The 14760-nt window shown below is 35.3% G+C and overlaps 1 protein-coding gene across 1 annotated transcript in view; it reads right to left on the bottom strand.

Annotated features, from left to right (window-relative positions):
* The window catches only part of MAN2A1 (mannosidase alpha class 2A member 1), a 131850-nt gene that overhangs the window by 92726 nt on the left and 24364 nt on the right, over window positions 1–14760 (bottom strand). Inside the window, exons 3-7 of the mRNA XM_082783086.1 lie at window positions 14017–14161; window positions 8169–8340; window positions 6511–6638; window positions 4374–4547; window positions 326–512 (exon numbers count right to left, since the gene is read on the bottom strand). Of these exons, the coding sequence (XP_082639212.1) occupies window positions 326–512; window positions 4374–4547; window positions 6511–6638; window positions 8169–8340; window positions 14017–14161 (806 nt within the window). The remainder of the gene's footprint in view (window positions 1–325; window positions 513–4373; window positions 4548–6510; window positions 6639–8168; window positions 8341–14016; window positions 14162–14760) is intronic.

Here is a 14760-nt window from a genome sequence, read left to right as displayed (position 1 = left end):
CAGATCCTGAGATGTGTCAAGTTAGGCAAGAATTCTGATCCGTAGTTTAAAAAAAAAAAAAAAAAAAAAGTGGTAGGAAAGAAGATCTTTCATGCAAAAACAAAACAAAGAAACCAGGAAAGTTGATGTAACTCCAGATTCTTTTATCAACTTACTAACAAACCACAACAACTTTGCTGTTTGGATTTCTTAGGTGGACCAGAAGGGATAAAAAATAGGGAAAATAAAGTATTTGAAAATGAGATGATTCGAAGCGACAACCTGTAACACATATCTTTGACCAGCTTTTTAAGTTTTTCCTTTTTAAGATGTGTAAAAACTGTACCTGTGTTGAATGTTTCCAGCATGAATGGCTTCTGGTGGAACTCTCCACGGACAGCTTACTCTTCCTCCAGGAAGACGTTTGAAATCAAACTGGCAGCAGATTTTTGGATCTGGACCACAAGTATGAGGAACATCATAGCTATAGAAAGGCATCATATGACAAAGGATATCTGTACTGGATCCCAAATCTGGAATTAAAAAAGGGCACACTTTTACTATGAGCTCTCAAGTTTGCCAAAACTATATCATTTCCACCCTCTTAATCGAAGAACTGCATTAAAAACATCAGACCAAGACAACCCCTTCTTTTGAATATCTGTATCTGGAGTCTATATAGAGAAGAAACTTTCTCTGTTTCTGTTTTACATAATAAAGAGTCTAAAATAAGATACAACAAAGATCAGAATCCCAATCAAGCACTAGAAGCTTTAGAAAGATATGAAAAAAAGTTGTGTTTTTTTTTTTTCCCAAACAGATAAATCTCATTATTTCCAGAATTTTAGAGATGAATAAAAGTCATCTTTTATACTTCAAGTGAGTAACAGCAAAATAAATTAAAATTAAATAAATAAAACAAATGCAGCGTACCTCCAAAAGAATTAAAAAAATAAATAAATAAAAAACACCAAAAACAGGTATTGTTCTCATTTTAGCACAAAATCTGAATTGGTCAACTTTAGCAGTATCTTAATTTCTCAAACACACAGCTCCACTACATTACCAGTGTGATTCTACATATGAATACATAGATTTCATCTACATGTACATAGAAGTGCATATACTTCTATGCAATCCTGAGACTACCTCTGAAATCTTAAATTTTCCAACTAGTCAATGCATCTACTAAAGAGTCTTCCCCAAAGCCTGAAGTGCCCTTAGAGAACCACTTCACCCTTCTGCACACTGAAAAGAAAGACCCATTGCTAGCAGTGTGCGGAGCTGAGTAAGGCAGCCTGGTCTGCTCCCTACATAACAATCAGTGCAACTAAGAAAAGGCAATGGAGGATAGTCGTAGGCAACTCTCTCCTGAGAGGTACAGAGGCACCCATCCGCCAACCACTCTTGAGGGAAGTTTGCTGCTTACCAGGGGCTCTTATCAGGGATATTACCAAGAGACTAATGAGACTCATAAGGCCTAATGACTATCATTCACTGCTGCTGTTTCACATGGGCACCAGTGATGCTGTCAGGAGCTGTCAGCAGAGCACCAAGAGGGACTATAGAGCTCTGGAACAGCAGTAAAAGACTTGGGAGAACAGCCATTTTTTTCATCAGTCCTCATGGTCAAAGGGAAGGGGATTGTAGCTTACCTAAACTTCAGCAAGGCCTTTGACACAATATCCCATGGTATTCTGCTGGAGAAGCTGGCAGCCTATGGCTTGGACAGGTACACCCTGTGTTGGGTTAAAAACCAGCTGAATGGCTGGGCCCAGAGAGTGGTGGTGAATGGAGTGAAATCCAGTTGGCAACTGGTCACCAGTGGTGTTCCCCAAGGGTTGGGGCTCATCCTCTTTAATATCTTTATTGATGATTTGGAGGAGGGAATTGAGTGCACCCTCAGTAAGTTTACAGACAACACCAAGTTGGGGGGAAGCGTTGATCTGCCAGAGGGCAGGAAGGTCCTGCAGAGGGACCTAGACAGCATGGGTCAATGCACAGAGACCAATGGGATGAGGTTCAACATGGCTAAGTGTCGGTCCTGCACTTTGACCGCAACAACCCCATGAAATGCTACAGGCTTGGGGCAGAGAGACTCAAAAGCTGTGCAGACAGAAGATGATCTTGGAGGTTTTTTCCAACCTTAATGATTCTATGAAAGGGCCAGTCAGATCTGGCAAATCAACAGATGGTTGCAGGACTGTTGCCTCAGACGGGTTCAGCTAATTAGATGACAGGAATTGCTTTAAGAAACATGGTCTGCTGGGGGCTGATGGGGTCCACCTCTCAGAAAAGGGCAAGAGCATCTTCATTCATAGGCTTGCCAAGCTGGAAGATGGTGAAGAGGAATTTAAACTAGAGTTACCAGGGAAGGGGAACCTCACTCCATCCTATTCCTCCCCAATAGATGCCCAGAGCCTGGAGAAGGGTCACGGGTCAGCAGGAGAGCACCTGAAGAGCAGCACAAAGGAATTCCAGCCACTCCAGACAGTCAGTCAGCTTCATCAGCTCTACTTTGCTCCTGTGAGACCCCACCTGGAGCACTGTGTTCAGCTCTGGGGGCCCCAGCACAAGAAGGACATGGAAGTATTACAACAAGTCCAGAAGAAAGCCACAAAGATGATCAAAGAGCTGGAGCATGTCTCCTACGAAAACAGGCGTAGGGAGTTAGGTTTGTTCATCTTCGGTTAAGAGAAGGCTCCGGGGGGACCTGACAGCAGCCTTCGAGTACCTAAAGAGGGCCTACAGGAAAGCTGAGGGACTCTTGGTCAGAGAGTGTAAAGAAAGGACAAGGAGTTAATGGTTTTAAACTAAAAAAGACTAGATATAGATTAGATTTTAGGAAGTTCTTTATTTTGATGGTGCTGAGGCACTGGAACAGGTTGCCCAGAGAAGTTGTATATTTCCAGGGATGGGGCATACACAAGTCTGGGTTGGATGGGGCTTTGAACAACCTGGTCTAATGGAAGGTGTTAGAATTAGATGATCTCTAAGGTCATCTTAAAGTTGGATCATCTTTTTGATCCAACTCAAACCGTTCTATGAGTTCAAGTGAGGTAATGTTGAAAAAAGGGATGAATGTTGTTTATATCTTAAGGAACGTGGCTCCCAAGAAAAGTGTGTCAACAATACTTAAAAAATACTCTTTAAAACCTTGTAATCCTAAATTTTTGCATTTACACTCCAGACCTTTGTTAAAAACTCTTACTACTACTTGTGACTTAAAATGTCATTATCCATGAATATATACATTTACCTTTCAACTATACGAGTTCTCTATCTCAAGCAATACATCTACATATTATACCAGATCAGTGATCTCTGATCTCTTTTGAAAGCCTTCTGAAGCCAAAACATTAGATCGTATCATACACAGGATTTATGTATGCGACCATTTAAAATGGCAGGTCAATTAAGCAACCTGTAAACCAAGTGGCATATGTCAGCATTAAAAGAAAAACTTCTGAAGTGTTTTTGTAACAGAATTTTTTTCACAAACAGTTGTATGTTTACCTCAGGAAAAGTTTGCTTGTGCAGATTACTTTCTTTGAATATTCACCCTGTTACAACCTCCCATTAAAAATATATAGAAACTGTAGAACTTCAAAATCATCACAACCTTTCAATAGTAAGTACAAAATAAACCTTTTTCTCCCTATATTGATAAAGCTGTGACATATTAGTTTATTTTAAAAAGCAGGAAGAAAACCTCCAATACATACATTCATCATATTGCTTATTAGAATGCTGGTACAGTACACTAAGCAAAATAAAATTCACACAGAAAAGTACTTTTTTTTTTTTTTTTACATAGTCTACTATGATGTAGTTACTACATTACTTATGAAACCCTTCAAACTGTGTAACATATACATGTAAATTACAAAAAAGCAAGTATATTTATTCTAATAAAGTAAAACATACTTTTTGTATGCTTGAAAGGAAGGTGAACCTTTGTTCAAAATTATTTACTGGGAAGTAGCAGAACAAACCAAAAACCATAAAAAAACACTTTTCCCCTTCCCATATAAATATTTCTTAAGAGGGATAGGAGAAGGAATATTAGAGAAAGTAAAAACACATATGAAAGTGAAGTAACAGCAAGATCTGAGGAGCAATAGCAACACCACAGCTTTCATATTTTAACCCCTTCCCTAATACACAGCTTTTCCTTTTTTGTTACACAAAAATTCCCTTAAGTTTTTGAACAAAATGATTTTTTTTAAAGAACTGCAAATCTAACATTTATATACATATACTTTTTTAAATTCTAGACTAACTTCTCTAAACAAGCTGTTCTGTAAAGATTTCCAGAGTATTTATTCAGCTTAACTCCATATTTTACCTACATAAACTAATAAAATAAATTGAGATAAAGGAAAAATACATACCCCAGTTCTGTCTCCAAAGAAATTCTAGTGTCTTTTGAGTTGAAAAATGTTTTTTAATTGAGTAATGAACTCTCTGAATCAGCATATTTGAAAATCCTGCACGTTTCAGTAGGTAGGCCATTGTTGGTGAATGCCCAAAAGGATCAACTGCCCAACCAGACTTTGGTTTTACTCCTGTTGACAAGGTAAGAAGTTTAAAAGGAGGAAAAGGTTTTACTGTTCACCCAAACAAAGTTATACCGATATAACTCAAGTCCAACCACTACAGATAAAATTTCCAAGAAAATAAAAGAAAATGCACAGCTGACTATTAAGCCTCCTGCAGAACACACACTGGAATTAACAACCTAGAATAACACAGATAATTACTTATGAAAACAAATCAAATATTTAAGAAGCAATATATTCTAGCTACATTAAAAAAAAACATTGAGATTAGTACTCTACACTTTTATACTATTTCAATTTTGTCTCAAACATCTTTACACGGAATCATAACAAAACATCATCTTTTTCATTTAAGTAGTTTCCAGATGTTATAATTGGAAAGAAAAGCTGAAAGAAAATGAACAAATGAAGACAGCTGTTGTAACTTGTTGAATTTTCAGTGTAATTTAAATAATTTTCACCTTTGCTGGCTTTGGGACTATCTTTTCTTTCAAAATGAATTTATTTACTTGAATGACAATTATTAGAATTATACCAATTACTATTGCCTTTTCACTGAATTTCACAGAATCATCTAGGTTGGAAGAGACCTCCAAGATCACCTAGTCCAACCTCTGACCTAACACTAACCAGTCCTCCACTAAACCATATCCCTAAGCTCTCCATCTAAATGTCTTTTAAAGACCTCCAGGGATGGTGACTCCACCACTTCCCTGGACAGCCCATTCCAATGCTTAACAACCCTTTCGGTAAAGAAGTTCTTCCTAACATCTAACCTAAACCTCCCCTGCTGCAACTTTAGCCTATTCCCCCTCATCCCGGTACCTATAATGTACCTATACCTACCTGTACAGGTACCTATAAGGTACCTATAATTTCATACCAGCAAGTAAATTTCACATTAGCAAGTAAAGAAACTGTATCTAACTCTTGTTTAACTGATTCTTCAACATGGTTCCTTAGATGCATTTTTACTTTCCCATCAGAAACAAAACAGAAAGAAGCATAATACAATGATTCAGTATTATCCTTTTACTAAACTTGCCTTCTACCCCTTCTACTCCACAGTCTTATAATTATGAGGAGCTGTATTTGTAGAAATTGCAATCTAAAAAAGAAAGAATCATCATAGAATAGCTTGGGTTTGGAAGTGACCTTAAAGATCATCGAACTCCAACCCCCCTGCAGTGGACAGGGATACTACCCACTGGACCAGGTAGACCAAGGCCCCATCCAGCCTGGCCTTTAACACCTCTGGGGGTGAGGCATCTACAGTTTCTCTCGGCAACCTGTACCAGCGCCTCATCACCCTTACAGTAAAGAATTTCCTCCTAATGTCTAGTCTAAATGTATTCTCTTTTAGTTTAAGAGCATTCCACCTTGTCCTAAAAATGACATCATGAAACAGCTTTTCAAAATAATTTAATTAAATGACATACTGTTATCAATAAAATCACTACACAAATAATGCCAATGTAAAAGGAATTCTCTATTTATGCGACTAACAAAAAAAAAAACAACTTTTACAACAACCAAAGCAATTCAGTCAACTTTACTACAAGAATTCCTCTAAGTTCTGAAAGTGAATGAGTTGGCTTCTTTTCTTTTTAACGCAAACAATTCTAACATTACATTTGGTTTTGGCTTTACAACTACTACTAAAATTCATGTTTGTTTGTTTTTTTGGAAATATCTAAGAACCTAGTAAATACACAACACCCAATAAATACAGCCTGCAGAAGAGATCCAAACAAATAGAAGGAAAATAAATTTTTAAGTAATTTGAAGGTCTTTGTCATGATTTTCACAAATAGAGATGTCAATACTGGAAACTAAGTCTTTTGGCTTTCAGTAAGTAGTCTGATTTAACATTTCAGGGAAGAAGAGCAAGGAAAGCCTGCTAAGGACATAAGAGATATGAAGCAACTTGCTGTACTAACACAGTTATATTTTAGATCAATCTACATACCCAGGTTCCTTTCTAGCCACTGATGTCCTTCTATCATCTGGTCAATTACAGCAAAGTAATGAGCAGAGGCTTCATCAGGCATGACCCATCCTCCTGTTACTATTTCAAATTGTCCATCTTTTATTAACCTAAAGAATATGTAAATTGTGTTCAGAATATTGCATATGAAAACATATTTTTAAAATCAATTTCTGAATACCTGACAGGTAGTTGTAAGGGACACAATCACAAAGTCTAAGTTACGTTACTTCTGACGTTGGCCTACATTTTTTAATCAAAGAAAGAAAGAATCAATATAGAAACAGTGATTTTTTTTTAATGCCTGTGTGCAGAACAACAACAACAACGAAACTAGTACCTCTTCTGCATGTGGTATATATATATTTTTTGTTTTAATCAGGAAGATAGCTACTTCATGCACAGACTACAAAAAAGAAAACAGTATGTTGCACAGTGCTAAAGACCAATTGATCAAGATGCCTAGACACTGCACATTTAAAGCACTACTGCTATCTTCCATCCTTAATCTACTGTTCCTTTTACTGTTTTAGAGAGCTTGATAGAGCTCCAATGTTTATTATATCTATAAACGCTTCAGACCATCTCACTCATTAAAATGCCTTCTTGAAACACATCACAGGATGATCCAGTCTCCCTATTAAGATGCCAATAAACATAACTATCATGCTTCCAGCATCAGGCTGTTCCTACAATTAAATAATTTAATCTTTTTAATTATACTGTACACTAGCATATAACTGCTAAAATAATCCAAGAAAGAAATACAGTAAATATCAGAAATTAGTCATATTATAGATAAAGCCAATAAGAGCACTGTAAAATATGCAGGAACAATAATCTCTAGTGCAGTTTCTGTAACTGTTGCACCAGTTTAACTAAATACCTGATTTCCCTCAGGAAGGTACATAGTTCTGTAGTATCATTTACTGGTTAGTGTTCCAAGGCTTTTTTTTTTTCCATCTCAAAAAAACGAGCAACTGTACTGTAATACTCATACATTGTACATAGTTCTTTTAATAGTTTTTAAGTCATTTTCAAGATTTCCAGGGTTACTTAAGCTTTGGAGCTATGAGGCTTACATTACTATAATGCATCCCATGCACCTTGAAGGGGGGCATGTGAAGAAGGGAATCACAGAGATGAGTTAGGGACTGTTGAATACTGTCTCGAGGCAGATTAAAAGAAATGAGAAAGGGTACATACTACTTCACAATTGAAGTTGCCACTTGTTTATCAAAAATGCTCATTTAAAAAAGAAAAGTCTCATTTCATAACTGTGTTGTAACTGGAGAAAGAAGTACATAAATAGCTAGTATGAAAAATTATTCCATTAATGGCGCTTTAACATGACTTCCAATAACGGAGTTAAGTTTGTAATCACAACCCATTGCAATCTGAATTGCTCTTAAATGCTGGACATGGAAACCTTTACTAGTAATTGAGGTCCATTTGTCCGAACAGTTTTACTTTATAAATGAAAAACAGTAAACACACCCAAACAATCAGAATTTGAGTAGTGTGATTATTCTAATAATTCTGCAGTACGAGCTGAATCTCAAGTTTACAATGCAGTCAATTACACACAAAGTTGCAGAACATGCCACATTGAATGTAAGAAGTAGCAAAGGTGTTCAAACCTTTTAACGGCATCCTTTTTCTGGCTATCTATTCCATCCCACCACTTTGAAAAGTAAGAAATCTCAGACCATATGAATTTCCTTCGGTTGTCTTCTTGCAGTTTTATAACCATGTTATTTAGGATATGTTGTGTCTGATCTCTGAAGTAATCATCAAAAGTCTTCAGCCAGCCTAAGTAAAAGAAAAACAAAAGGAAATGCATATTACTTTCCATTTTTAGTGACCTGCCTTCTCCCTCTCCCCTTCAAATAATTAAGTGGAACATTTTTTTCAATTTTGAATTTTTTATGCTGTGGACAACTTCTAGTACTACACTCTGGGATTTTTATGTTGTTGTTCGGTTGTTGTTTTTGTTTTGTTATTTTCTTTATGAAGTTTATATGCTTTATTGCCTTGAAGTATAAACATATGGAATATTAGGCATTGTACTTTGATCAGCTGAGAATATGCGGATTTTTAAATTGTCAATTTCCTACTGCACCTCATCACTCTAGTCTACATAAAATGACTGGACTGAAATTACTAGTAACATATTGAAGAGAAAATGAAGAGACACTACTGGTATCCCACAAAGAGAGTATAAAGAAATAAAATGAGGGTTATCTGAGCATCAGTAAACCCTGCTGCACATGTCCAGCATCATTTATGACTAAGGGGTTTTGTAGCAATGACTGGGGAAAGTATGTTGCAGCTGCAATCCCTTTTCAGGAAAGCTATCAACTCAGTGAGATACAGAGTGAATGAATATCCAACTTCAACAATGCATTGCAATTGCAGTGCCTTGCAGTTTGCAAATGCAATGCCTTGCAGTGTGGAGCCTTCCATGAAATTCTTTAACCTCTCCCTAAAACCTTGTATGAAGAAGCACATGCATCTTCCACCCCAGAATATGGAAAGGCTGTTCTTCTTTCTGTAACTCTAACTAGGAAAAGGAAGCAGATAAACCTGTCTACTTAATACACAACGAGCATATTCCTCTTCTTCATACCAGGTCTTGCATTGCATGAGTGTGCTGCCAAAAGGTTCTCAGCAGCTGTGTTTAAGGAACATATAATAACTACTGGAGAAAGCAAATGATATTATAAATCATCCCTAAAACATCCACATTTTAAGATTTTGTGAAAGCTTCCATTAAATATGAAAATTATTATCCAGATAAATCTGACCATATTGATTCCACTCTGATTACAAGTTCTCCCTCTCATTTCTGCTCTGTGGATGCACTGCCATTCTAACTCAATGCCAGTCTGCTTAATGAGCATTAAGTTTTTCTGGATGGAGTTAATATTGTTTGAAAAATAACTTAGATTAATGCTTAAGATTTTAGTATTAATAAAATCATTTTAAGTCTAAATTTATTATTGAATATATCCTTTCTGAATCAATATTTGTACTCTGCTTTATTTTAAGGATAATAGATAGATGACATTCATCTTAGGTAGAATTGTAGAGCCAATGTAATGCTCATTTACCTTTTAACAAATCAAAGAAATATTTTACCAATACTTACATGAAAACAGCCACACGTAGCAGACTACATATTTATGGCTTTTTTAGTAGGAATTTATTCTGTAAGATATAACATCCTTATACTAGCACAAAACTAATGCAAAATGAACTGAAACTATTGAAACCATACTATGTTTTTCATATGCAGAAATATATCATAACAATGAACTATATTAGCATGGTTTTATTACCCTACTATATTGCAGAAAAAAAGCAAATCTACACTGAATTAGTCTTAAAACATTGTTGAAAAACTCATTAACAAACCAACATAAATAAAGTATAGGAATAAATGACAAAGCAACTGGCATAACAACATATTATAATGTAGGAAGAACAGAGTTATGCGTAAGGACTCATTTTTAATATATAATCAGTTAAGCTATAGAAGAAGGGTACAACATGGTTAGCATGCTGAATCTTGAGCAAGTCTTAGGAAAAATTTAAGTGTTCATAGCATTAGTTGCAAGCCACCAGAAAATACTCTGAAATTTCATTACCATGTCTGGTACCTTGCACTTAATATAGTTCATTATAAATCAATGCTAAAACATGCTTAAACATAGCTACTTGTGGAGACTGCCCAACTTTGCATAGAGCTATAAAGATTTTTTTTAAAAAATTATCAAAAGCTGAAGAGAACAATGAATTAATTAACTTGCAATTGCTTCCCAGAAGCTGAATACTAAAGACTAAACCATGTTAAATATATTATTTCGCATTTCAACCCCTAACATCACTTAATCTAGTACAACTCAAGTTCATTCTGATACTTAATGAGCTAAGAGCTTATTCCCAAACTGAAAGAAAAGGCTTACCAGTGTATTTGGACCAGGAAAATTTTAATTCTAATTTACCTCTGGAAAAAAGTATATTAGCTTAAAGCTGCAATTACCAAAACTAAAGCTAGTTATATCACCAAAATCACTCTTGTTGGTTTAAATTTATAGCAGAACCTTTGCCAATGTGAAATTGTAAATAAGAAAAAATACACTGCTTTTAATGTCCTTATGCTAGTCTTGACTTAATGAGTACTCGGGACTTTGCCAGTTACTTTCATTTTCTGAAAGAAAGTGTGATAGCAGTAGAGCGTGAGTGCTGTTAAGCTGCTTTTCTTTCAACTGCCTCACTCATATTTATCCTCATACGTGTGGAAAGCTGAATCCTCTGCTCTACATCCTCACACCTCCATCCAACCCCACCTCCCCATTTATCGTCACTATGCACTTTTTTAATGTTAAAACTGTTTTCTTTGTTGGACGTGACAGCATTCAAGTCATGTCCAAAAGTCAATGCAATTCATTGCTGTGCAAAAAATCCTGAAGCATTTCACTAACTGATTTGGCACTATAACTGTCTACACTTTCCAGCTCAATTTTCTTCCTCAAGCTCTACTTAAGACACAAATGTAGAGAAACAGGCAAAGTTTCAGAAAAAAATCAGAACACAAACAGACAAACTAGTATTATAGTTCTGTTTAACACTCAGCTAACTAGTTCCTGGAAGGAGACACAATCACGTATGCTGTTCCAAAAAGTTGAAAAATGGAAGTCTTGTTTCTTATTTGCCTATATGTTTTAGGTAGCATGGAAAGCTTACAAAAAAAAAAAGAACATTTATACTGATCAATAATCAAAGCATGATGTCTGTAACGGTACTCTCAATTTCCAAAGGAACTGTTCTAACAAAAAAAAAGAAAAAAAGACCTCCCTCCCTAAACGTTGCCTAATACTTTACATGCAACCACAGAAATATTGAGAAGCCAGCAATAAAAACTGTGATAGCATGTAATTCAGCATGTAAAAAAAAAAAAAAGCCAACCACCTGCAGTTTCACATTCTACTCCTAGATCTCTTCTTCCTCTACAGTAATTAAGTGTTCACCTCTTGGATTATATTGTATAGTCTTTACATAGCCTTCATAGACAGCTCTCTGTTTCTAGAAAAGAGTATGCTGCAGCTCTGTATTAAGAAGAAAACAAGTTCTAGATGAACAGTAGTAATTGTACTTTAATTTTCCTATTAAACATCAACATATCAACCAATGAACTTTCAATTTCACGGTCTACAGTCTGAATTTTTTTAAAGGTAAACTTCTCAAATTTAATTCAACCAGCATTTTTTCATTTCTGCTTTAGTGTTATCCTATCCTAGTCTTATACTTTGGTGGATTAGAACAACAATCTTAATTACTATTCCAAACATGTCAGGAAAACTAAGTCACACGAAAAACATATCCAGATCCGGTCAACAGAAAGAAAACCAACCTGAAACTCTGTGAAGTTAAACTCTATGTATTAAAACTTTATGCTTAAATCCTCTTTTATCTTATCACTGCAATAAACTTCTTAAAACTATACAGATTTCCACCTGGGAAACAGAGATGATTTTAAACAATAAAAATGGGTTGTAAGATAAAATTACTGATGTTAAAAATAATTAATGCACTTTTTAAAAGCAGTATTTGGACCTGATATATTCACACACACTTTCACATGCATTTTTAGTTAGGCAGAAATTTGGGGGGGGGGGGGGGAAATGAGTCTCCTTCAGTTCTGCTTGTACTATGTGTGTAACAATCGCATCCAGCAATAAAGATCTTCAGTCTAATTCAAACACGTATTAGAAAGCTCACAAGTCTCAATTCTAAAATAATTAACTGAAAAGACATTACCAGGATCGCTGTCAACATAGCCATAAATGTTAGAAGGGTTGGCCAGTTATCTTTGAAGGCTTTTGACCTCATTCTAGTGAGGTGCTCTAATCTCCACCACCTGCCTTCAACAGAATGAGAATTATTCCTGATGCTGATCATAAGTATGAGAGGTACCCATTCTCGTATCTGTTTTCCCAATAATGGGTAAATATATTATTTACTGAAGGAAGAATCACAGAGACTCCAATTTTGTACATTCTGGTTGCAATCATATGGACGCAGGCAATCCAGATTTATCAGAATCTAGTTATACAAAGCATTTCAGAGCATTCAAGCATTTCGAGCCATTCCCAAAAACAGAGCTTAAAACTGAAGAGTACCTTTCCCCTTTCTCTATAGGTTCTGTTTCAAGGCAGTTTCTTTGCCTTTCAACTACCGATTTCACAGGCATAACTGGTTACATGAAAAGCTTAAATAAAAGTAGCCTCAGATGAGAAAAGACAAAATGGAAAGAGAAATTAATGCTTCTGGAGCTACTAGTTATATCTTTACCAAGCAACTTCTTTTGTTGGTAAGTATTTTTCATGTATATTGTTACAGTGTAGGTATACCTTAAGCTTTTCTGGCATAAAGAATTCTCTTTGTACCATGTCTTTTAATCCTCTGTGAGAAAGGAATAATGTAACCATTAGCTATACAAGAGATTTTACACCTCTGGTGTAAATATATTTTCCTTAATTCAAGTGCTTATTAACAAGCATTTTCATACTGCAGACAACTCCACAGAAGTGTCCTTACCAAAGATCTGAAGATTTCTGTGATAACACTCCTTCCAAAAGCAAACAATTCAGTTTCACACAATCACGTATGGTAATGGAAGGGGCTACACATACCAGGGTAACAATATCATACTATATACCTCATTCTAACACTATTTAATAACAACTGAGAATTTTGAACATGATGGAAAATTTTATGCACAAGGAGATGCAGATTTCTTGATTTTACATGCTAGAAGTGAAAGGACAGAAATAATTTAAGATTATTTAAGAGATATTTAAGACTCAAGAGATTTAAGTCAATTCAATTGTGGCTTTCCACAAAAACAAGCAGCTTCACCAGCATCTCATGGTCAGCGTACACATACCAGGAATATGCTTAGCAGCGTAATTCAGTTTTTTTGAAATGACTGTAAAATGCAAGTGACACTTGTCCACTTTATTTATTACACCATGAACATCTACTTAAGATGTTCACAGAAACACAGAAAAATGTCACCTTCTAATAACACCACTGAAGTTCTACTCCAGTTAATGTACATGTGTACAATTTCTATTGTAATAGTTGTCCCTTGAAGTCCATAGCATTAAAGTTATGTATGTTTGACTGCTTTGCTAGATTTAAATTTAACATACTGTGCAGAAAAAACATCAAGATTTTAACAGAAATTGCATAAGTATATATATTAAGATATATAATATATATATAATATATATATATTAAGATACATATATATATATGTGTGTGTATATATACACATATATATACACACACACATATATATATACACATATATATATGTATCTTAATTCTTAATATATATATATACATACATACACATATATATATGTATCTTAATTCAAAAGCCTCTAGATACCCAAATCGATATGGTTAAAATATTACCTGGGTCATTATGTGAGTGAGGCACAACAAAAACTTGAAGCGGTTCGCTGTCCCATTCATTTTCATTGTATGTGATATCAAATCCTTGTTTCCAAACACCACCATCTGGATTATCGAAAGGAAGAATGTCATAGACATCCAACATCTAAAAAAAGGGTAGAAGAAATTTAAAATATAAATCCATAAAAAAAAAGTTCTGCAATTCAAACCAAAGCTGTTTTCATCAAGTAACAGCAATAACACTGGATCAGCTTGTTCATTACAAGGAGAGATGAATTGTAAATTAATAGAAAATTGACAAATAAAAGCACGTTTCAAGTCGCAGTAGGACACCCAAGACAAAACTAGGGTGATGAGAAGCACTTGGCAAGTCCTATTCTAAGGAAACTGAAACTTTACACAAAGGGTAAGAACAAAAGCCTTAAGCCACCAAAATGACTACAGCTTGCAATAGCAGTGGGTAAGGAAAGTAGGGAAAACATTATACAGAAATAGCACAAGATACTTAATAGACAGGGAAATGTAAGTGATGAAAAGGACAGGTTAAGAAAGCAGCAAGAAGTGATTACAGTGTGAGAGACTGAGGCAAAAGTCAAATTCACAAAAGGGAATTGAAAAACTATCACGTAGAAGTATTCAGAAATATAGTCAGTTGTTATAATAAAGCTCCTTTTGTATATACTGTTGACTGGTACACTAATGATACAAGGAAGAACATTTCAATTGTTAATGCAAATAAGAAGA

This window comes from Aythya marila (genome assembly GCF_965140915.1).
Source record: "Aythya marila genome assembly, chromosome: Z".
Lineage (NCBI taxonomy): Eukaryota > Metazoa > Chordata > Aves > Anseriformes > Anatidae > Aythya > Aythya marila.
This window is presented reverse-complemented; position numbering and strand designations above follow the sequence as displayed.